Raw genomic sequence first — 24,339 nt, 5'->3', positions numbered from 1 at the left:
AAAAAAAAAAAAAGGTTATTACTAGTAAAGAGGAAACATGAAAAATAACCAATTGCTGCCCCCATTAATACTCTAGTTCATCAAGAAGCATATAAGTGATGGCACCTTAAACCAAGCATCCTCAAACTATGGCCCGCAGGCCACATGCAGCCTGCCTAGGACATTTATCCAGGTCGCCGGGTGTTATTGCCGCTGCTGCCTGTCCTGCTTAGCAGGCAACTCATCCCGGGGCCTGCAGTCCGGCCCTCCAACACTCTGAGGAACAGTGAACTGGCCCCCTGTTTAAAAAGTTTAAGGACCCCTGCTAAACCATCCAATCCCCGTCAAGCTGTCAAGTGCCAATGAAGCCACTCAGGTAGCTTCAGATAAGAACATTAAAAAATAAAACAAAAACTGCCAGCCAGGTGCCGTGGCTCACACCTGTAATCTTTAGCAATCTGGGAGGCCAAGGCAGGTGGATTGCTTGAGCTCACGAGTTGGAAACCAACCTGAGCAAAAAGCGAGACCCCCATCTCTAACTAAAAATAGAAAAACTGAGACAAGTGGATCGCTTCAGCCCGAGTTGGAGGTTGCTGTGAGCTATGACACCCCAGCACTCTATCCAGGGTGACAGCTTGAGTCTCTGTCTCAAAAAAGAAAGAAAAAAAACTGCCTACCTCAAGTAACAGAATCCTGGAGCAGATAATTTTTATTTTAAGCCACTATATTTTTGGATTGTTACATAGCAACAGGTGTGACAATGATAAATAAAAGAATGGTGCATCTTACAAAGGATGGCATCTATTGATGAAATATAATTAGCAGCTTAACACACGCTTTTAAAAAATACTAACCTTGGCCAGGTGCAATGGCTCACACCTGTAATCCCAGCACTTGGGAGTTCAAGACGGGTGGACTGCCTGAGCTCAGAGGTTCCAGACAAGCCTCAGCCAGAGCGAGACCTTGTCTCTAAAAATAGTTGACGGTTGTGGCAGGTGCCTATAGTCCCAGCTACTTTGGAGGCTGAGGCAAGACAATTGCTTAAGCCCAGGAGTTTGAGTTTGCTGCCAGCTATGACTATCAAGGGCGACAAGTGAGACTCCATCTCAAAAAAAAAAAAAAAAAAAACTAACCTAAAAAAAGAGCAGAAACTCATTCAGCCAACATGAATGTTATACCACAAACTATAAACTGCAATTACTATGTCCTAGATCAACATTAAAAGATAGTTTTCAAAGTGTTGAGTATCACAAAGGACATTCTAGGAATCCCTTCCTAGTGCCATATAATCTCAAGACTCAAAAACAAAAACATGGTGCTTTGATCTCAATGTTTGTGTTCCCTCAAAAATCACAGGTTGACAATCACCAGGATGATAATAGAAGATGGAGCCTTTCATAAGTGATTAAGTCATTAGCACTCTGCTCCAAAGAATGAGATTAAAACACTTATAAATGGCTCGGCGCCTATAGCTCAACCGGCTAAGGCGTCAGCCACGTACACCTAAGGTGGCGGGTTCGAATCCCCAGCCCGGACCTGCCAAACAACAATGACGGCTGCAACCAAAAAATAGCCGGGCGTTGTGGCGGGCGCCTGCGGTCCCAGCTACTTGGGAGGCGGAGGCAAGAGACTCGCTTGAGCCCAGGAGTTGGAGGTTGCTGTGAGCTGTAATGCCACGGCACTCTACCCAGGGGGACAGCTTGAGGCTCTGTCTCAAAAAAAAAAAAAAAAAAAAAAAAAACACTTATAAATGAGGTCGCAGAGCACTGCCATCCCCTTCTATCATGTGAGGACAAACATGTGAGAAGGTGCCATCTATGAGGAACAGGCTTTCACTAGATACTGAAGCTCCTGGCACCTTGGACTTTCAAGTCTCTAGAATGGTAAGCAATAAATTTCTATTATTTATAAATTACCCAGTGTCGGATACTGTATTTTGTTATCACAGCCCAAACTAAGATAAATAACATACTTGAATTATGGGTCACTTTTTAGTGGCAAGCTTTTTAATTTTCAACTTCAATTAAACTTTTAGAACGCCACTACAATCACAAGTTAGTAACATAAGTGAGGATGCTTAATTTTAGGCCATTTCTAAAAGATTTAAATGAAGTAGAATTCACTTTTGAGGCCAAAAAAATTGAACACTCAATTTTGAGTCAATTTTTGCTCCATTTTAATATGGAGTCCTTTTATCATGGAAGAACTACGCGCAGTGACAAAGCATGAGAATTCAAACAACCTTCGTCTATCTAGCAGGATCAGCTAGGCTTATTTTTAGCTTAGATTCCTTTACTATGATCAGCCAAACAGCTTCTACTAGATCTCCAGAAGACCCAAAAGAAACAGTAATTTTACCAACTTTTTAACTGAGAATACTGTCGTTAACATAATTAAATTTAATATTAAAAACTTGTACCTTTGAAAGTCACTATGCATTGAGTACTTATTACATGCTAAATGTATCATCACCTAATCCTATTAGCAACCCTATGAAGAATGCAACATCCTTTTCATTTATTTTTGAGACTTACTCTGCCATCGTGGGTAGAGTGCCATAGTGTGGTAACTTACAACCTCCTCAAATTCTCGGGCTTAAGCAACCCTCTTGCCTCAGCCTCCCAAGTAGCTGGGACTACAGGTGCCCATCACAATGCCAAAGTACTTTTTCAATTTATAATAGAGACAGGGTCTTGCTGTTGCTCAGGCTGGTCTTTAACTCCCAAGCTCCCTCCCTCAGCCTTCCAGAATGTTAGGATTACTGTCGTGGGCCATTGTGCCTGGCCTAACTATTCTCTTTTACAGAACAGTGAATGCTACTTTGTGTCCATATAAGGGTATATGGCACGCCTTTTGGGTACAGGACAACTACAACACAGACTCTTCCTAACAAATGCAAACACTGTAATCTAATTGTTGGTACTCTCACACTGATCTAAAATTTTTTAAAAAGTAGTAAACTGAGGCTTAAAGAGGTTAAGTAACTTTCCAAGTCTTGCAGCCGGTTAATGAGAAAGTCAGGATCCAACCTAGGTCTTTAATTCTTGGATCAAAACTTTGCGATCTTACCTTCTGCTGCCTCTCCACAAGCACAAGAGCCTCAACTCTAAGTTTCCAATTCAAAGCAAGAATTTTGGTGTCAAAAATGCATCCAGGGGCAATGCCTGTAGCTCAATGACTAGGGCACCGGCCCCATATATCAAGAGTGGTGGGTTCAAACCCAGCCTCCGCCAAACTGTAACAAAAAATAGCCGGGCGTTGTGGCAAACGCCTGTAGTCCCAGCTACTCAGGAGGCTGAGACAAGAGAATTGCCTAAGCCCAAGTGCTAGAGGTTGCTGGGAGCTGTGATGCCACAGCACTCTACCAAGGGCAACAAAGTGAGACTCTGTCTCAAAAAAAAAAAAAAAATGCATCCAGGAAGCACATACAGCACATACAGCAATGGACTAAGAATCAGGAGATCTAAGTTCTAAGGCCAGTTTCACACTACCTACGAATGAGCGTAAGACAAATGAGCAAGTCAGTCTCTTTGTTTTTTAATGTTTTTAATGAAACATTCACTGATTGTAAAGAAAATTCAAATGTAGAACACTTCATGAATTTGCCTGTGTTGCCCTTGTGCTGGGGCCATGCTAATTTTCTCTGCATCGTGTCCAATTTTAGTGTATGTGCTGCTAAAGTGAGCTCAGGGCTTTGTTTTCTTAATCCATGAAAAGACATTTGACTAAATATATTTTAAGATTTAAACTTCAACTCTGAAATTTTGACTTGTCTCAAATTTTAAGTTACATTAAGTTAAATATTTTTCCATAATGAACTTTCTAATTCAATAATCATATTAATATACAAAAGCATATGAGAAGGCATGAAGATTTTCCGACAACTTATTAATTTCTCCTTCCTATAAGCGAACTGCACTCATTCTGGCACTTAATCATATACTCTTATACAGACTTGTAAGAGTCTAAATTTCTCACATCTACTGGCCACTGAACTTTTATTTCAGTTTCCAAACATATCTGTCTCCATGTAGACTAATATCCATAAGGATACATGTATTTCTTCCGTATCTGTGGAGTGAATAAACCAAAAAGAACAGGAACATTCAGCAATTATTCAATAAATGAATATTGACTATGTAGAAAATACTTTTCCTCTCTACTTTTAAAATCACATTTTAATAATTCAAAAGTGGAGTCTCAGAAACTTCCATATAGTTAATAATCTACTTTCTCTGGATTACTACAGAATTGACAGTAATTCAAGTTTCTTAATGCACAAGGAAAACCATTCAAATTGCATAAAACCATTCACTACAGCAGGGCACGGTGGCTCATGCCTGCAATCTTAGCACTTTGGGAGGCCCAGACAGGTGGATCACCTAAGCTCAGGAGTTTCAGACCAGCCTGAGCAAGAGGGAGACCCCGTCTCTAATCACAGCCAAACATTGTAGTGGGCCCCTATAGTCCCAGCTACTTGGGAGGCTGAGGCAAGATCAGTTGAGCCCAAGAGCTGGAGGTTGCTGTGAACTATGACGCCATGGCAGTCTACCCAGGGAGACAGAGGGAGACTGTCAAAAAAACAAAAATGAAAAAAAAAAAAAAAAACCCATTCACTAAGCCTAGCACAACCACCAGAATAAAGCAGGGCCTTAAAAAATGTTGAAATTGACAAATAATTTTTACAATAAAGTAAACCACTGTGATTATATTAATCTAAAGAGATTATACTCAGAAATGATTTCTATGACAAGCCTCAAATAAAGATGCTTGCAAAAGCATTCCCAAGATAAAAATAATGGAAAAGAAATATTAAAAAACAAAAAAACAATAGAAACTAAATAGAATTTAATAAAAAAGAAATTGTCACGTTTACCAAATGTGATACATTATATACTTGAAAATAAGAACAGATTTGAAAAGAAAGAAGATCAGAAGGTAACCCAAAGATGAGTCTAGGAAACTTTTATATTTAAGTTAGAGTATCACTGACAGTGCCTGTGGCTCAGTGAGTAGGGCACCTGGCCCCGGCCAAACTGCAACAACAACAAAAAAATAGTAAGAGTATTTCAAAAATCACATTTGCATAGAAGAAAGCAAAAGTACAAAAGAGAGAAAAATACAGTATAGATGTGAAACTTTTTTTGTGAGAAAAGGAAGGACAGCAGGACACAGATGGAAAGTAAAGGATCAGACTCATTGACAGTGTGGAACAGCAAGATAAGCAGGCGTTTAAGTGTGTGATCAAGTCTTCCTTAGACCTAAACAATCCATCCCTAAAGGATCTTGAATAATCACTGTCCTTTGAGTGCATCCACTTATAAAAAAACAAAAAAAGTTTAAAATTTTACTTCACAATGAATGAAGACTTAAAACTACTTTTGGCAGTAATTTTAAAATTACTACAGCAACAGAAGAGGAAAGTGTCACGGCAACATTTGATGTCACAAAAGGCAGTCAGGGCTAAGAAGACAATGTCTTGCCCTAACAAGAGAACCAGCTTATAAGAAATGAAGCCATGAAAAAGAATGACCAAACAGAAACAGCCAAATTGTCAGATGCTAAATTACAGTTTCACTGAATTACCCGAATTGGAAAAAAACCCAAAGGTTCCTGATGTTACACTGTTATACCTTTAAAATACTTTAAAATAACTCATTGAGCAATTTATGAAATATCTCTTTAGAAATCTATGGTTTGAAAATAACCTGATTTTGGCCAGGCTCAGTGGCTCAGGCCTGTGATCCTAGCGCTGTGAGGCTGAGGAGGGCAGAGTGCTTGAATTCAAGAGTTGAAGACCAGCCTGAACAAGAGACCTCATCTCTCCTAAAACAGAAAAAATTAGCCAGTAGTGGCAGGCACCTGTAGTACTAAGCAACTGGGAAAGCTGAGGCATGAGGATCACCTGAGCCCACGAGTTTGAGGTTGCTGTGAGCTATGATGATGCCACAGCACTCAACCCCAGTAAGACGCTGTCTCAAAAATATATATATAAAAATAACCTGATTTTCTACACATGCAAGTCCAACAGTAACTGAAACACAACTTTGTGGAAAAATAGTCTTCTTTAAATGCAACTATATCATTTGTAAAAACCTTAGAAGTATAGACCAGTTGTACTAAATCTTCTTAAGTGATATTAGGAACAATGAAATTGTGACTGAGCCTAGTCTACACTTCCTCAAACTGAATCAAGCTGTCAATAATCAGGATCATTTCATTGAAATAATCCTCCATGAAATTATCAGGCATTTCATAAAACAGGAACATTTTTACTCTTCCAGGGTGCTTACTAAGAGATGTAAACGCAACAAGCCAGAAGCGACACTTGGGTGACCACAAATTAGAGTTACTGTTTTCATTCTGTATGACTCTTAAAGTTACTATTTCACTTGGCCAAGACAGATTAAGAAACAACTTTAACCAACAAAGTTGGTTGGAAACAAATTACTTTTAAACAGTTATGATCATTATAAAATCCAGAGCACTTTTTTAAAAAGAGCTATTTGGGGGGTCCATTAATTTAAGTGCAGATTATGAACACCTCTGCCACCTTCCTGTGCGTTTCTGCACCAGCTGGGGTTGATAATAAGGTCGACCTCAAGAAGGAAAGCAGCTCAAGTAGGAAATGGAATCCTCCAAGAACTGGTGACGCATTAGGAGCTTGGAAAATATTCCAGCGTTTACCTTGCTAGGAACAGTTAGGTAGGAATGAAGCCCACGTGCACTATTGTTTTCCAGATATGTTTATTTTCAACTTCTGTTTTGATATTGATACCCACAACCTCAGCCTAACCCAGAGGAGAGAAGACAGCGCCGCTGGTGGTATTTTGTGCAACACAAGTTTAAAAAATAAAAACCACAACCTTTTTTTAAATTGCAGCATACTTGGTGCCCTCACCCCTTCTCCTCCGCCGCCCTCTGCCATCACCCCACGCAGCCCGTCGCCTCCGCCACCTCGGGTCCCCATGACAACCCCACCCCAGGGCGGGCCCCGCTCCGCCACCTCTCAGCCCGGCCAGCCACGACTCCACCTGCCCCGGCTTGTCGCTCTCCTCGCGCCCGAGGGGCGGGCCGGGACCCCTCCAGGCGCACGGCCCACTCCCGGTGAGAGCGCGACCCCCACCAGTCGGGGACTCAGGGAAGAGCAGCCTAACACGGAGCTGGGAACGTCCCACCCCAAACGGGTGACGCGAGGGGCCGAAGCGCGACCCCAAATGGGGTACCGCGGCCCTGCGCCCCTCTCCGGTTCGCCAAGGGGGAGCCAAGGGGCGGACGTAGGGGGCGCGAAGGAACTCGTCTGTCCTCATAAACAACGACGCGGCGCGGCGGCGGGAGATGCGGGGGTCGAAGCTCACCTTGAAGGGGTTGTTGAGATCCGGGTCCGCAAATGGGTTACTGTCGAAATCCGACATCTCTCCGGCGCTTGGCGTCACCCACCCGACCCAGGCGTGAAGAGAGAGACAAGGCGAGGCCGCCGCCCCCCTGCGCGCTCACGTCGCCGCCGCCGCCGCCGCCGAACAGATCCGGGTGCAGCTCGCGGGGCCACCCAGCCGGACGCGCCACTGAGCATGCCCGGTGCGACAGGCTCCCGGCCGCGGCTCCCGTTCCCGTCCTCTTCCTCCGGACCTGGATCCCACGCTCCGGGCTTTGGCTACGCCCGCGTAGGGCCCCGGGCGGAGGGAGCCGGGAAGCCGGCGCGGAGGTGATGCGCCCTGAGCTCGCCCCGCTGGCGGCAGAGTCCGCCTCCCGAGGAGCGCTGCGGCCGCTTGGACGCCTTTGTTTTAACTTGGACCTGAAATCGGCTGAGACCGAGCGTGACTTAGGGAAGAGGTGGTATTTTGTGAAAAGGGAAGACGCACAATGAGTGCCCACGCCAGGTTGGAGGCAGCCCTGCACACACCTGGGGGAAGGGGGTGCGGCTATGAAACCACGCACCACGTGCGGCTGTAGAGACCCCTCCGCTGGCATCTGCGGGAGTAACGATGGGGGAGGGGCTTCCTACCCAAGTCCACCTGGGAATCCCGCACTCCAGCTTCCGGGCCATCCACTCAAAGTTGCTGCTAAATCGCGGAGAGCAGCCTTGGCTCTGTGGATCCGGACTTGTTACAAGGAGGTTTGGGAGGAGATGAGATTCAGTACCAGGGTACAGCCCGGGCACCCATCTTCCAGAATCTGTGAAATGGCTACCTCTTCAGACATAATGGGGAGGGGTCGCAGTGAAAGAGGATACCTGGGAGAAGTAAGGTCTGAACAAAAATCTTCTCACTGGAGCCCAAGGACACTCCTGCAAAGTCTTCCTCGTGGTGACTCAGCTCTTAAGATTTGTAGAAACTTAACTTCCTAGGACCTTGAAACTAAAGCTTGCTTCAGCTTCTGTAAAAAACTCCCTGCTTTCTCCAGCTCAATTCAGACTGACCCATGAGAAGGGTACACTTGGACAAGGAACCTTTGCCTAGAAATAAGAGGCCCATGGGTCTGGTTTTCCTACAACAGCACCAGTCCAGAGATCAAGGTCCTCAAGTTAATGTTGGTGAAAGACAAAAATGTATTCATTTTTTGTTTATCTTTGAGTACTTGGATGCAAAATATACACTTTCAAATTTTTTCTATTCTCTTCCCCAAAGTTGAGATTATTTTAAAAAAGAAAAAAAAAAAGTATGTAAGAAGTTCATTTGTACCGTTCCTTGCCCCCTACCGAAATTATTTAGATTGCACCACTCACCCCGTTTGTGTTTAACTTCTGTCCTAACAGAAAAGCACGTAGATGAAGCAAGGAAGACCCAGAATCATTTTAACTTTGTGGGTATATAAGAATTGGAGAGGTCTAGATTTTATTCTTCCTAGGCTTTTAGGGACCTTGTAAAATTGTAAAGTCATGTAGGAAATGATGCTTTTTCACCACTGTGAAAATACTAAGTAGAAACATGGGCAAAAGTACATTTGTAAACTCTCCCTGGGACAGTACCCAAGTTAGAATACATGGCAAAGCAGCTGCTTTCTGGGTGGCCAGCTGAGAGGTCAGCTAATAAGTGACAACAGACAGGGATGGATGATCATGACAGAACTGTAAGATTCCAGATAGGGAAAGAGCCAGCAGCCAATTATTAATGCTCACAGTTGTAACCTCAGCTGCTGCCCAGTGCCTAGTCTATAACTTAGAGTTCAGTGTGTGTGTCCCAATTCTGTTTGAATCCCAATTCCGTTACCACTTTTGCTCCTACCTTCATCTGAGTCTGAATTGTAAGAATTAAATGAGACAAGATAGAGAAGAGTGTCCTGCGTATTTATTTAGTGCCTAACAAATACTAATGGAATGCCTGAAAACAGCAAGAACACATGCCTGTTGTTCTTAAACCGTTTGCCGCATCTCTCCAGAGTTTGACCTTGCCCGGTTGATCTGCCTTAACTCCATCTTTTTGTCCTCCAAATGACTCAAATAATCAACAGCTATTTATTATGCATCTACTATGTTCCAAGACTATGAGGATCAGCTGAATCTGCATTGCAGGATGGAAATTTCCAACTATGGTCTGTTTACAGCTAATGATATTAGCACCTGACGCAAAGGTTTATAGATTGTTGCAAAATCACTTGGAATACTTGTAAAGAATATGAACACCCACCTCTTCAAACCTCCTATCCTTAAGATTAAAGGATCAGAGATCCCCCCTGGATCTGCAGTTTTTATCTTTTACATGTCTTTATATATACAAATACATTATTTTCTGTAAATGCAATAAATAGATTCATAGCATATATAACTGGTTTATCCACTTCTTAAAACAATTTGTCTCCCATCTTCCCCTACATTAACAATCTAGTACATTTTCCCAATATCCATGCATTATTATATATCTATACACTTATATAAAGTAATACATACTCATATGAAAACACATTCAGGTAGACATATAGTCTAATACTGTGTTTTGGCATGCTCTTGAAAAAATGGAATCCTATACATGTTTTCCTATACTTACTTTTCTCAGTGATAGGTGATAGAGTTTCTCAGTGAGAAGTGCATTGGCAAAGAGACAATATAAAGTTTCCTAGCTCAGTATGCCACATAAATAGCACTTTTTATGTGTACAGTGAAAGCTCAGCACTTGTCCTCCTTGAGGCTGCGTCGAAAGAAGAACAAGTCGTTTGAGGAGAAGGAAAAAGAAGTGTATTACTGTGCTTGCAAAGCAAAGAAATGGGGGGCTCTAGTCCCAAGGAACCAAATTTCCTATACATAAACTGAAGACCAGAGCTTTTGAAGAGAGGGCCCTCAGTTCTAGGCTATTGTTTAGTTTGGAGTTAATGATTCAAATCACCCCATCTCTGCACCCAAGCTGTGACTTCCAACCAAGATGCCCACCCAGGCCTTCACTGGCGAGGCTCTCAGCCTCCATCTCGTGACAGTTTAGCTCAACCATTACCTGTACAAAAAACAGAAGACATTCCCCTCCCCCTCCAACCACAGGGGTGGTAGGCGTGCAGGCCTCAGTTTCCAAAAAGAGTAAGATAAGTTTTAAACAGCATTTTTTCTGGTTTCTTCCAGATCATTTCCTCTTGAAAAGGGAAGCACAGCCTAATGGAAAGCCCTTTCAATCAACATCCATATGGTTAGTTCATTCTTTTTAACAACTGCAAAATCATATTAAAGGACATCAGGTGATTTTGATAGTGGTAATGTTAGGTTCTTAGTCAGGAATGGCTCTCGGGAAGAAGGGCAAAGTGGGGCTCAACCCTTCATCTTGGTGCCACCTACCTTAACTTTGTCCCAAATGATTGTTCAAACCAAGGAAGGAGGGAACATCTTGCCAATCTACTAATTAGAACATAACAGTGCCAACTGCAAAAGGATGTCGAAGACTCTAGCCTGGCAGTAGTTACAATAGAGACTTAAACGTGGCTGGAAACAGCCTTTTTATTTTTGAGACATTGTCTCACTTTGTTGCCCTTAGTTAAAGTACTGTGGCATCATAACTCACAGCAACCTCCAACCCTAGGGCTCAAGCAATTCTCTTGCCTCTGTCTCCCAAGTAGCTGGGACTATAGGCACCCACCCCAACACCTGGCTATTTTTAGAGACAGGGGTCTCGCTTTTGTTCAGGCTGGTCTCATCTGTGAGCTCAGAGCAATCCATCTGCCTCAGCCTCTCAGAGTGCTGCGATTACAGGATGAGCAACCATGTTCAGCCTGGAACAGCCTTAAGACTGACTATCCTGTTATTAGTTTACATCTACATTATGGGCCACAAGCCCCAATGGGCTCTGAGAGGTTCGTGGGAGGTCCACGTGAGCAGTAAGAGTCTGGCTCCAAGGTGACCTCTGAACCATGAGGTAGGTGCAACCAGATGGTATAAAAGAGAACCGCCGGCCATAACCTTTGCCTCTTTCCCTGTTTCCAACAATGAGGCTTGCATGCTGTCCGTGGCGAACATACATTGCTCTGTAAGCCTATGTGTTGCTCTTATTCTATAAAACTATCTGTTTTGCAATAAACTCTGTTTCATGTTTGCCTTATTTTGGGGTGTCTGGTCAACTAAGTGTGCCAGGAAATGAGTACCCAAGCAGCTGCTTGAAACCCCAACAGTTTAGGTGCCAAGCTGCTGCCTTGAAACCCAACAGTAATGTGACTCCAAGAACACTGATAGAAGGATATTCAGAAATAGAGCTGATAGATGAGTGTCTTAGTCTTGTGTTGCTATAAAGGGATAACCCAAGGTTAGGTAATTTATCAAGATGTTTATTGGGCTCATGGTTCTGCAGCCTGTACAAAAAAGCATGGCACCAGCATCTGCTTCTGGTGAGGGCTTCAGGCTGCTTCCACTTGTCAGGAGAGTAGAGGCGAGCTGGTGTGCAAAGGTCACACGCAAAGTGAAAAGGTAGAAGAGAGCACAGAAGGTGCCAGGCTTTTTCCAGCAACCAGTTCTCCTGGGAACTGAGTGAACTCACTCTCATGAGAGTGGCAAAAAGCCATTCACGAAGGATTGCTGCCACAAGCCAAACACCTCCCACCAGGCCCCACCTTCAACAGTGATGGTCAGATTTCAACATAAGACTAGGCGGGGCCAATCCCCAGCAGTGAGCTTATGAATTCATCAGCTTTCATGAAATTTAGAATTACAGGATATGACAGCTGCAAGGAACCTTAGCCTTTCTCATGGAGTTAGGACAGGCTGAGTCATTTGCTTCACTCACCAAGGAAGTAATTAGGGGAACTGGGACCAGAACTCTGGTCTCTTGACTCACATTTCAGATATTAAATTGATGGGTTGGATAAGTAACAATTTCATATAGAAAGAAGAAGTGTCATGTGTGCCATTGAGAGAAGGTCAGCATAGAGAAAACCTTGTTTGTTGCAACAGTTCATTTTCCTGGTGCTGCCTCTTAAATTTGATAGAACAAAGAAGAATCAAAACTAGTTTCTCAGCCCAGCCCTACCACAAAATCAGCTGTGTGATCTCAAATCACGTTGGCTCACCTCTCTGACCAGAGTTTCCACACAAGTCCATCATTCAAGTATATCTTGAGCAACTACTAAGTGGTATCCATATGTTAGATGTTGTGGATAAAAGAGCAAACCATATGGGGTGGTACCTGTGGCTCAAAGGAGTAGGGCGCTGGCCCCACATGTTGGAGGTGGTGGGTTCAAACCCAGCCCCAGCCAAAAACTGCCAAAAAAAAAAAAAAGGAGCGAACCATATGTAATAATAGAGACTGCTCCAGAAATTTCCTAAAAGGCCCAGAGAATGCTCAATAAATAGGAACTATTGTGGCTGAGTACAGTGGCTCACACCTGTAATCCTAGCACTCTGGGAGGCCAAGACAAATGGATTGTTTGAGCTCAGGAGTTCAAGACCAGCCTGAGTAAAAGTAAGACCCCTCCCCCAAAAAGTTTAAAATTTAAAAAAAATGATAATAACTATTATGATTAAGGGATAACTAAGAACTCAAGAAATTAATCAAAGAATAAATAACTCAAGAGTTAAAAATAAAGATGAAAAAAAGCCGTTTAAGCAAAGACAATAGGCAAAAGAGGCCTTCCAAAGGGGCGGCTGTGGGCTGAAGGGAGCTGGAGAGGCTTCACAGAAAAGGAAGGCTGCTGACACTTCAAGGCCTGCTGACACTAAAACACAGAAAGGACAAAGGAGCACGTCTGTTGGGCCAAAAACCTTGAGCAAAAGCACGGATGTAAGAGAGCACATAATAGAGGGGCTTTCACCAACCCACATCCACTGTGGGAGACACAGCAGGAGGAAAGGTAGCAAGGGAAGAGGAAGGCTTCCTTTCTCACCAGGTGCTTTGCTAAGTTGATCTGTTATCTTCAACTCAATGAGCCGATCTATAGCAAGCCATAGCTTCATACCACCACCCTTCATCTAGCTCACTGCTGTCCAAACTCGCCACCTAAGCCAACCCCAGCCCACCAGCTATGTTACTTTATGATCGTATGTTGTTCAAGAGGATGATCGGTCTGAATAGTCCCCAGATAATTACATCATTGTGGCATTCTTTTATAATTCATTGTATAAAAACATTTTGTAGTACAGGAACACAACAAACATAACAAAAATAAGTGTCTATCTGAGTCTTGGTTTACTTATCCATGCAATATACAATTTCTTCCACCAAGAATGTCCTCCCACTCAATTTCCACTTAGCAAAGTCTAGTCAATCCTTGATGGCTGATTTCGAATGACACATCCAATGCAGATAATTATGTATGTTCAAAATCCAAATTTGTCTCTCCTATGACTGTAGTATATAAAACAATCTTGTATCTCTGTTGTAGAATTCATAATAAACCCATCTCCTATGAGTATAAAGTTACCACTACATGCCCAGTGAGTATGGTGAGCTCTCAATTACTATTTCTGAATGAATGAATGTATCTGTCCCTCCCTCCGTGATGTGAGCTTCTGGAGGCAGAAAGAAATTTCATTTTTATATCCTTTCCTCACAGGCCCTACCACAGTATCCTGCTTAAAGTATCTACACAATAAATACTTGTGTCTTAGCTTATAAAAGAGATTGCCACTTAAAATCCTTAGTCAGAGGAAGCCCAAATATAAGCTCAAGAGCAACAATTTTAGTAGTCAACATAAAGAGAATTGTGCAGTCATTATAATAAGATCTTCCAGACTGAAATTCTGAATTCTATATAATAATTTCATAGAAACACCATGGAAGCATTTCAAATGGCATGAGTCAATGAGATATAAAAACGGTTTTAGTCTGTTTGAGTTATTATAACAAAATATCTTAGGCTGGGGGCAGCACCCGTAGCTCAGTGGGTAGGGTGCAGGCCACTTACACTGAGGCTGGGGGGTTCAAACTCAGCCCTGGCCTCCTAAAAAAACAACGACAGTTGCAACAAAAAAAATAGCTGGGTGTTGTGGCGGGCGCTTATAGTCTCAGCTACTAGGGAGGCTGAGGCAAGAGAATCACTTAACCCCAAGGCTTTGAGGTTGCTGTGAACTGTAATGCATGGCACTCTACCCAGGGTGACAACTTGAGACTCTGTCTCCAAAATAAATAAATAAATAAATATGTTAGGCTGGGTAATTTAGAAACAAAGTTATTGCTCACAGTTCTGGAGGTCGGGGAGCAAACAAGCTCCCGTGCTCCCTTGGGCCTCTTTTCTAAGGGCCCAATCTATCCTCATGACCTGATCATCTCCTAAAATTCCAATCTCTGAAAGCTATCACATTAGGGATTAGTTTTCAACATATGTATTTAGAAGAGACACAGACATTCAGTAAAGCTCATATTATTTCCTGGAATGGTCTGCATGAGAATTTTATGTGAAATTATCCTGATTTTACAAGCTAGCAAGATGTTGCACATATGTGTGTATATATGGTGTGCATTATACACACTTAAATATTAAGGAGGGGTTTACCAGTCTGAAATTCAGTATTACAGTCCTGCGACTACTTTGAAAACTCATTTTCATCTACTTGGTTGTGTCTGGTGAGTCAAAAAGAGAACTACTGCTATTTTTATCTAGATACATTTTCAGAAAATGTTTTTTAATGAACCATAAATTTGACAACCAGACTTGATATTACCCAATGTTGATGCAACTTCAAAAAGGTCTTCAGAGTAAGGACAGCTCACAATTCTTAAATTGTCTATTAGCCATGAATCTTCAGGGAACTCTTAAGAGAGAAAATAATCTTAGTAATCTAACCCATTTTCTGATCTCCCAAAAGAAATATACCCAAATCTGATTTTTAGCTCTTTAAAGAAAAGAAAGATTACTTTCAGGTTCTCCTTTTCTACTTTAATGCTGAGAATTTTTTTTAAACAAATCAGGTATATTTAGAATGGCTATTACCCCTCACTATGATATGTGAGGAGAGAACAGAGACAACGGAAATTTCTTAAATGCCTGGTGTGTGTCAAGCATCGGAATACTGGAGGCGCACAGACATTTTCTTGTATAACAAAATACTTTGTAAGTACTACATGTTATTGTCTCCAATTTACGGATGAGAAAATGGGAACTCAGAAAAGTGAAGCAAATATTGGGGATTATTTTAGGAATATTATGCAAAATAGAGCCCTCATATCTGGGGTTTTGTGTTGTCTGCCCTTGCATTTTGTATGAGGCTTTCCTTTACTACCACACAGAGTTCTAGGTCGTGGTTTTTTGAATTTTGCAACATAATCTTGTTTGTTCTTTAAGCACCATCCCTGTCACCTATGCTTCCCTAAAGTGCAGCTACTAGTGGCTGGGGACCAAGTGACAGGGATGTGAGTAACTATACCCACAGTCTCTGGTTCTCTTATCTCCCTCCACTGAATCCCCTCCCTTCACCTGACCAGCTGCCGGGACAGCTGCCACAGTATTGGTTTCCCTCCATTTGTGGCCGTGGGAACGTCTATGGTTGGGTCTACTTCTTGCCATGACCTGAGGCTCTAGAGAGGAGGGCAGTCATTGTTCCTTCCATGAACACCAGCACAGAGCTGTTCAAATCTCATTCTCTATTACCCAAGGCATTGTGTTCTGCAGGGATATCAGTCTCCCATGGGGAGCGGGTCATTATTTTAGATTTTTACAATGCTTTGATGAGTTACAACGTTTCAATGTTCTCTTCAAATTTTCAAAGTCCTGATCTCATAGAACTTGGTACAAGTTCCCTTGGGAGCTTGCTTAGTAGATAGTAAAAAGCTCCCACACAATGTTGCAAGCAAACTGTCCTTTTATCCCTGGTCACAACCATTATCACTAAGCTAACCCTGGGTACCTTGACATTCTCCCACCTCAAATCATCTTCCCTGGTCAAGGAAGGCATAGACCTATTACTATTTTTTGTTCTAAAAGTTGTTTAGTCCTAGGCCCGGACCTTAGCTCCAACTTGTCTTGTCATTGGGCAAATATAACTAACCCAAGTAACAGGGTGTATGCAGATTAGGCGCCTCTAGGTCAGTCCAGAGCTGTATACCTTGCCTTGAGCTATAGTCAAGGCAATTCATCTGTCAATCTCAAATTTCACTCTTTCTTTGGCTCCTACAATTGGCCTATGGTCTTTCCTGGCAATGCCTGTCCAAGAAATTAGTTGCTCCTTCTTCTGTAGAACCAGAGAACTCTGTATCTATCTTTATCATCTATGGAAATTCTTATCCTGTTTTGGCAATTCAAGAAGGTTTTGCCAAAAGCAGGACCTTGGGTGTAAGTGCTAAGGAATGTGGGTACAAGCAGTTTATTTGGGTGATGTTTCCAGCAAACCAGAGTGAGAGGGGGGAGAATGAGAAAGATAGAGAAGGAAAGACAAGAAGAGAAGAATTATTAAGAAGATTACAACTGTGCGTAAGGGAGGCTTAACGCCAGTGGGATCTGCTGAGGAACCATGTAGAACGTTCCTTAGAATTGTCTTTTGAAGCATGAGGAACTAGGGGCATTTATCCACCAATTCTTGTCCCCCTTTAGTTCAGATTTTCCCCCTCAGGGGTATAAATCTCTCTCTCTTACACACAGAAATTGAGTAGCTTCAGGGAAAGCCCTGAAAAAGAAAAGCTTAGAAACTTAGCGTGCACGAGTAATGAGAAGCCATTAATGGGCGCCAGTACTGTCCCCTACCACAGCTGCAGCCAGAGTCAGAGGCTGCCAAAGAAATGTGTTGTGCACAAACAGTGTTTCTACAACACCTGACACACCTCCGTCCCCATTTAGACCATACACATATACCTCTGGGGCTCACACCACAGGTTCACATCTTTGATACCCAGTGTAGTATCTGATATAATGTAGAGGCTGAATTATTATTATATGAGTGGATGATGGATGGGTAGATAGAAAAATGTAGTTAAGACCAAAGACATTTCTTTCACCCTAGGTTTGCACTCACCTAATGACGTTTCTAACCTCTTTTTACAACTTGCTCTGTTAGTAATAGTTTTTGTTTTTGTTTTTGCTTTTTGAGACAGAGTCTCACATTGTCGTCCTCGGTAGAGTATTGTGGCATCATCATAGCTCACAGCAACCTCAAACTCTTAAGCTCAAGTGATTCTCCTGCCTCAACCTCCCTAGTAGTTGGGACTACAGGCACCGCCACAATGCCTGGCTAGTTTTTCTATTTTTTAGTAGAGAGGGGGTCTCATGCTTGCTCAAGCTGGGGTTAATAGTGGTTTTTAGTCATCAGTTCTGAATTTTGGCCATATAATGCTCTATTTTATCATAGCACATTAAATTTTCTTAAAAGATTTCTTAAGGAAAATAAAATTTCTGTACAAAAAGTCAAATTATATAGCCAGGGGTTGTGGTGGGCACCTGTAGTCCCAGGTACTTGGGAGGCTGAGGCAAGAGAATCACTTAAGCCCAAGAGTTTGAGGTTGCTGTGAGCTGTGATACCATGACACTCTACCAAGGGTGACATAATAAGACTCTGTCTCAAAAAAAAAAAAAAAAGAAATCAAATTACAACACAATTTGTCTTCCCTTTGCATACTTTGTAACTTACTTTTCAGCATAAAAGGCACTGAAAGATCAGTGATCACAAAATAAAAGCAGAAAACATCTATTTTGTTGGGCAAGTTTCGAAGAAATTAATCACATTTTCACAGGGTATCAGACCAGTTTTCTGATTAAATTGTAATTTGGTATGCAAATGAATTTGAAAAATAAACTCAATGGAGATTTAGTGATGTGAGGTTTTAAAAACTAATGTTCACATGAAAATAATCAAGTTCAATAATATCTAAATAAATGGAGTGAGAGTCCCAGAACATTTACTCAAGCCGAGAAGTCGAGAACTGAGACAAGTCTAAACTTGTCCAGGTAGCTGTAGACAGGCTCACCAAAGCGGAACTTTAAGAGGGCCGCGGAACATCACGGGAGGACAGTGAGGTGCTGTCAGCCAGCCTCTGGGGAGGCTCTAGCCTTCACACCACTGAGGACTAGAAACTCTTCCTTTAGTCCCTCAGACAACATGCCTGGTAGGGAAAAGAACTTGGTGGCAGAGAGGGAATGGAGAGGCCAGCCCTGTTCTGTGGACAGGGACTGACATCTGAGAGGAAAGACAGTTCTGAACACACTGTCCCGTGCTTCCCTCCGTCTGCCTTCCTGTCCAGCCCTCAGAAGCTCATGCCAAAGACCTAGGGGGAGAAAAGCCTTAATAGAGGGGAAGCTAAATGAAGGCCTTTGACCACTAGAAACACCCTGAGGAACCAAGAACAGACAGCTCTGCCTCATGTGAGTGAAGAATTTTCTCACTCCCGCCAGGTGCAGTGGTTCACACCTGTAATCCTAGCACTCGGGGAGGCTGAGGTGGGCAGATTGCTTGAACTCATGACTTCAAAAGCAGCCTGAACAAAAGCAAGACCCTGTCTCTACTAAAAATAGAAAAACTGAGGCAACAGAATCCCTTGAGCTGAGTTGGAGGTTGCTATGAGCTATGACACCACGACACTCTATCCAGGGCAACAGCTTGAGACTCTGTGTCAAAATAATAATAATAATAATTACCTCACTTTATAATGAATAACGTTGCCAATATTAGAGACTGGAGAGAAGGGATTAGGCTGAACAGCAGGGCTGAGGGAAGAGGCAATGTCGGGTGCCTCGAGGTGGAAGAAGAGGGTGGTTCAGTTAGAACATTCAGAGAAGAGTAGTCACATCCAGAGGAGAAGGTGACGCCCCCAGCCACCAGCGAGGAGGCAGAGCTGACATTACAATAGCACAGTAGGGCAGGGTGACTAGAGTGAACAATAATTTATTTGTATATGTCAAAATAGCTAGAAGAAAAGATTTGACATGTTTTCAATACAAAGAAATGATAAAGATTTCAGGTGATGGATATCCTAATGACCATGATTCGATCATTATACATTGTAAGCATGTTATCAAAATGTCACAGGTACCCTATAAATATGTACAGTTATTATGCATTAAAAAACATGAAAAAGAAGAGGAAAACCACACTTCCTGCTTACTGGGTAGTAGAATCCTACAAGGCATCCTTTAATCTCTAACCATGTGACTACCCATCACAAGCCAAGCCACACCGGCTGAGACAAGTTTCCCTGACTCTCACCAAACAATCTGAGTTTTGTTTCTTTCTCAAGTGCAAAGTTTCTGAAAACCTGATTCCATCAAACATGCATATGAGACTGTATTAGTCAAAGTTCTCCAGAGAGACAGAACCAACAGGATATACAGATGGACGAAAGAGGATTCATTAGGAGAACTGGCTCACATGATCACAGAGGCTGAGAAGTCCTACAATGGACTATCCACAAGCTGGAAAACCAGAGAAGCTGGTAGTGTGGCTCAGTCTGAGTCAGAAGGCCCAAGAACCAGGGAACCTGATGATATCATTCTCAGACCAAGAGATCTGGGAGCCTACTGGTAAGAGTTCCAGAGTCCAAAAGGTGAAGAACCTGGAGTTCTCCAGGGGCAGGAGGAGAGGGTGTTGTACTCCAGAAGAGACAGAAAGACAGAAACAGAGAGAGACAGAGAGAGAGAAAGAGGAAGAAGTCACATTTCTTTCTCCTTTGTGTTACCTTTGGGCCCCAGCCAATCAGTGGTGGATGTCCACACTGAGAGTGGATCTTAGAGGGACAGTCTACAGAATTACTTGCCAATTTCCTCCCAAATTACCCTCAGTAGGCATACCCAGAAACGATGCTTCACCGGGTATCTAGACATCTTTCCATCCAGTGAGGTTGACATCTAAAATTAACTGTCACAAAGATCTAGTATTTTATTTTATTTTTTAGAGACAGAGTCTCACTTTGTTGTCCTCAGTAGAGTGATGTGGTGTCACAGCTCACAGCAACCTCCAGCTCTTGGGCTTAGATGATTCTCTTGCCTCAGCCTCCCGAGTAGCTATGACTACAGGCACCCACCACAACGCCTGGCTATTTTTTTGTTGCAGTTTGGCTGGGGCCAGGTTTGAACCCACCACCCTCTCATTGGGCCACAGGAGTCGCCCACAAAGATCTAATATTAAATATTTGTTAGCATTTGTCAAGATAGAGAAAATTATATCAAAAAAATTTAAAAATTAACTTATTAAATTTCATTCTTATGTAAATGCAGGTGTTTTATTATATAAGCAGCTGTCATCTATTAGAAGAAAGGTCCTGAGTTCAGTTCCCATAGCTCAGTGGTTAGGGCACCAGCCACATATACCAAGGCTGGCAGGTTCGAACCCAGCCAAGGCCAGCTAAACAACAATGACAACTGTAGCCAAAAATAGATGGGCATTGTGGCAGGCGCCTAGAGTTCCAGCTACTTGGAACTCTGAGGCAAAAGAATAGCTTAAGCCCAAGAGTTTGAGGTTGCTATGAGCTGTGACGCCACAGCACTCTACCCAGGGTGACGTAGTGAGACTCTGTCTCAAAAAAAAAAAAATAGAAGAAAGGTCCTGGATTACTTTATCAGCTTGCATAAATTTGACAAAAAGATTTTCTTTTCTTTTTTTTTGAGACAGAGCCTCAAGCTGTCACCCTGGGTAGAGTGCTGTGGCGTCACAGCTCACAGCAACCTCAAACTCTTGGGCTTATGTGATTCTCTTGCCTTAGCCTCCCAAGTAGCTGGGACTACAGGTGCCCACCACAATGCCCAGCATTTTTTGGTTGTAGTTGTCATTGTTGTTTGGCAGGCCCAGGCTGGATTCGAGCCTGCCAGCTCTGGTGTATGTGGCTGGCACCTTAGTTGCTTGAACTACAGGCTCAGAGCCAGAGAAAAAGATTTTCAAATAACATTCTGTTGCATTACTCCAACAACAAACAAAAACATTATTTCAGAAAAATATAGAAAACTGGCTCGGTGCCTGTAGCTCAGCGGCTAGGGCGCCAGCCACATACACCAAACCTGGTAGGTTCAAACCCAGCCTGGACCTGCCAAACAACAATGACAACAACAACAACAACAACAACAAAATAGCCGGGCATTGTGGTGGGCACCTGTAGTCCCAGCTACTTGGGAGGCTGAGGCACTTAAGAATCACTTAAGCCCAAGAGTTTGAGATTGCTGTGAGCTGTGACACCACAGCACTCTACCGAGGGTGACAAAGTAAAGCTCTGTCTCAAGAAAAAAAAATATATATATACATAAATAATATATAAAACTATGATCAAGTGGTCAGATTGATAATACAAAATCTATACATGGATTATTATATAACTATTAAAATGATATTTTAAAATAATCTATAATAACATGAACAAACAAATATAATAGTGAGTGGAGAAAGGTAGGCGATCTATAGTAGAAAAAGTAAGGGCTCGGCGCCTGTGGCTCAAGTGGCTAAGGCGCCAGCCACATACACCTAAGGTGGCGGGTTCGAATCCCCAGCCCGGGCCCACCAAACAACAATGATGGCTGCAACTAAAAATGACTGGGCATTGTGGCAGGCGCCTGTGGTCCCAGCTACTTGGGAGGCTGAGGCAGGAGACTCGCTTGAGCCCAGGAGTTGGAGGTTGTTGTGAGCTGTGATGCCATGGCACTCTACCCAGGGGGATAGCTTGAGGCTCCGTCTCAAAAAAAAAAAAAAATGAAAAAGTAAGGGTACGACTTCACTTTAAAAACCTAAAAGTGGAAAAGAAGAAAGGTAAGTCAATGGGACTATTTTATCTACTTGAATTTCTATTTATTTACTAACCATCCATTACTTTTACAACTGAAAAATAAGTTCAGGAGAAAGAATATGATTTGGTTTTGACTTAATTGGTATAAAAACCTCAAAGTCTAAAGATTTGCTCCTACAGTGGAAAAAATTAACTTTATGCTTTGATTCAAATAATTCTGGTCCTTAGTTTGTAAATCGCCTTTTTTCTCCTGCATGGTTTGGAACAGATAGGTGAAAGTTTGGAGAATGGTGTACCTGGCAATTACCTTGCTTAAAGGAAGCCCTCAGTAAAAGTTTATTGAGGATATGTTAACTCAATACTAATGGCTCCTTTTAAAAACAAAACAAAACAAAACAAAATCAGAGGTTTAAATTCAACCCTAGCAAGCAATTTATTTTTGATTGACAGGTACAGAATGCTTCTGGAAGGTAATCTATGTCATAATTAATAGGACTGTCTCTGTTTAAACTGGAAACTGGCAGAGCCAGAGAGACCAACCAAGTGATTTAGGGTGGGGGCTTTGTGTACTCCCTCCATCAACTAGGACAACAGAATGAAACGTCAACTAAAAACTGTGAACATCAGAGCTCAGGTGAACTTCCTGGTGGTCATACCCCATAGGTATTATCATACAGTGAGGCCACGAGGTCAATGGGTCTTTCTCCACAGCGGGGGAAAATAAAACACATTTGGAACCCTCCCAGACAATGTCCTACTTGTCTTTTCCTTTGGACAATTTTAATTTGTATCATTTCCCTGTAATGAACTATAACCATCAGTATAGTAAGTTTCAGTGAGTTCTGTTATTCCTTCTAGCAAATTATCAAACCTTAGTCTGGTTTTGGGAACCCCCCAAACCTGCAGTTAGTGTTGGAATGGAAGAGTCTTGGAGACTGTGCCCTTAAACTTTGCATTTTGACCGACTCTGGCACATAGATAATATATGACCAAATTTGGCCCTCAGGCCACAGTTTGCCAACCCCTATTCTAGCTTGTTAAAATAGCTGTAGAGCATTCAATGCACAAATAATTTGTTGTGATCCATGTGAAATTCATAATTGGAACCCCCCAAACTGCAATATTCTACTAATCAAAATAGAAGCTGCAATTATCAAAATTTGCAGATTTTTTTATATATATGCAGTAACTTGCCTGCAACATTTTAATGACAAAGCTGATACTGAACACACAAAAGATATATACCTTTTGTTGGTATGTGCACTCCCCTCGTTGCTGCCCATCTCCAATTAGATTCCTAAAATGTTTGTGCCTTTGAAGAACTACAGTGCTTCGTAAATCAAGTTAGGTTTCCCACAGTGCTACTGTAGTAAGCAAATAATCCCCTCAGCATGAGTTTAAGAATATGAAGCAGCAATAATAGCCGACATGCCAAAAAAAAAAAATCACAGATAATATACTGGATTATTAATAATCTGGAGTGTTCTAGAATTTTCCTAGGAGGCAGAAGGAATTTGTGTCTTTGGCCTATTAGAAAAGAGACTCCATGGATGGCACCTGTGGCTCAAAGGAGTAGGGCGCCACGTATAATGGAGGTGGTGGGTTCAAACCTGGCCCCGGCCAAACACTGCAAAAAAAAAAAAAGAGAGAGACTCCAAACAATATCCACAATAGCCAAACAATGTCTTGGTGGCCAGATTGTCCCTCCAATCTTATCAAAGAGATTACAGGAAAAAAATTATATAGGAAGAAGGCTGCCTTCATTTTAAATCTGGTTTTCTTTTAGTATTACAAAGCTCAATTTTCTGTTCTTGTCTTATTCTTTCTCAATATAAGACATTTTTGAGGCAGTAATAATGTCATTATTTTATTATTAGCTATTAACCATGGGTAATTTATTCCTTCAATTGAATTTTCTGTGGTAGTTATAAAGTATCACCAGCTACTACAATTTAAAGGCCATGTGATCCTGGCTGGCATGAATGACTCTTTCTATGTGACTCACTGACTAACTGAAATACCTACTGGCTAGACAGTGAGTCCCATCTACAATATCGAAATATCTCCCTCCCCTTAACCCATTTCTCCCCGCTTTGAACACTGTGGAGAAGGTATCTCACCTTGGCAATAGCATCCACTTGCCCTTCAGCTATTGCCTGGCATGTGACAAATACCCTCTGCTCCGCCATGACGCCCACTCTATTTTCTGACAACAACTACCAAGTTGACTTCAGGGAGGAAAGTGCACGGGGGAAACTCACGCTCTGTGAACACAGGTCCATTCCTTATTTCCTCACAACTTAGATAACACTGCACTTACATTTTAACT

General features: G+C 42.3%; 1 protein-coding gene and 1 non-coding gene across 2 annotated transcripts in view; both read right to left on the bottom strand.

Moving 5' to 3' along the window:
* The window catches only part of SCAMP1 (secretory carrier membrane protein 1), a 103,114-nt gene extending 95,543 nt beyond the window's left edge, over positions 1-7,571 (bottom strand). Inside the window, exon 1 of the mRNA XM_003785934.2 lies at positions 7,338-7,571. Within this exon, the coding sequence (XP_003785982.1) occupies positions 7,338-7,394 (57 nt within the window). The 5' untranslated portion in view covers positions 7,395-7,571. The remainder of the gene's footprint in view (positions 1-7,337) is intronic.
* Positions 3,558-3,667, bottom strand: LOC111723974. Its single transcript, XR_002772370.1, has one exon. It is a non-coding gene; the product is annotated as a U6 spliceosomal RNA (small nuclear RNA).
* Positions 7,572-24,339: the final 16,768 nt, after the last annotated feature.

The sequence above is a fragment of the Otolemur garnettii genome, unplaced genomic scaffold (assembly GCF_000181295.1).
Source record: "Otolemur garnettii isolate 467f Iridium unplaced genomic scaffold, OtoGar3 scaffold00017, whole genome shotgun sequence".
In the NCBI taxonomy this organism is placed as follows: Eukaryota; Metazoa; Chordata; class Mammalia; order Primates; family Galagidae; genus Otolemur; species Otolemur garnettii.
Note: the sequence above shows the minus strand (reverse complement) of the source record. Positions and strands in the feature narration are given on the sequence as shown.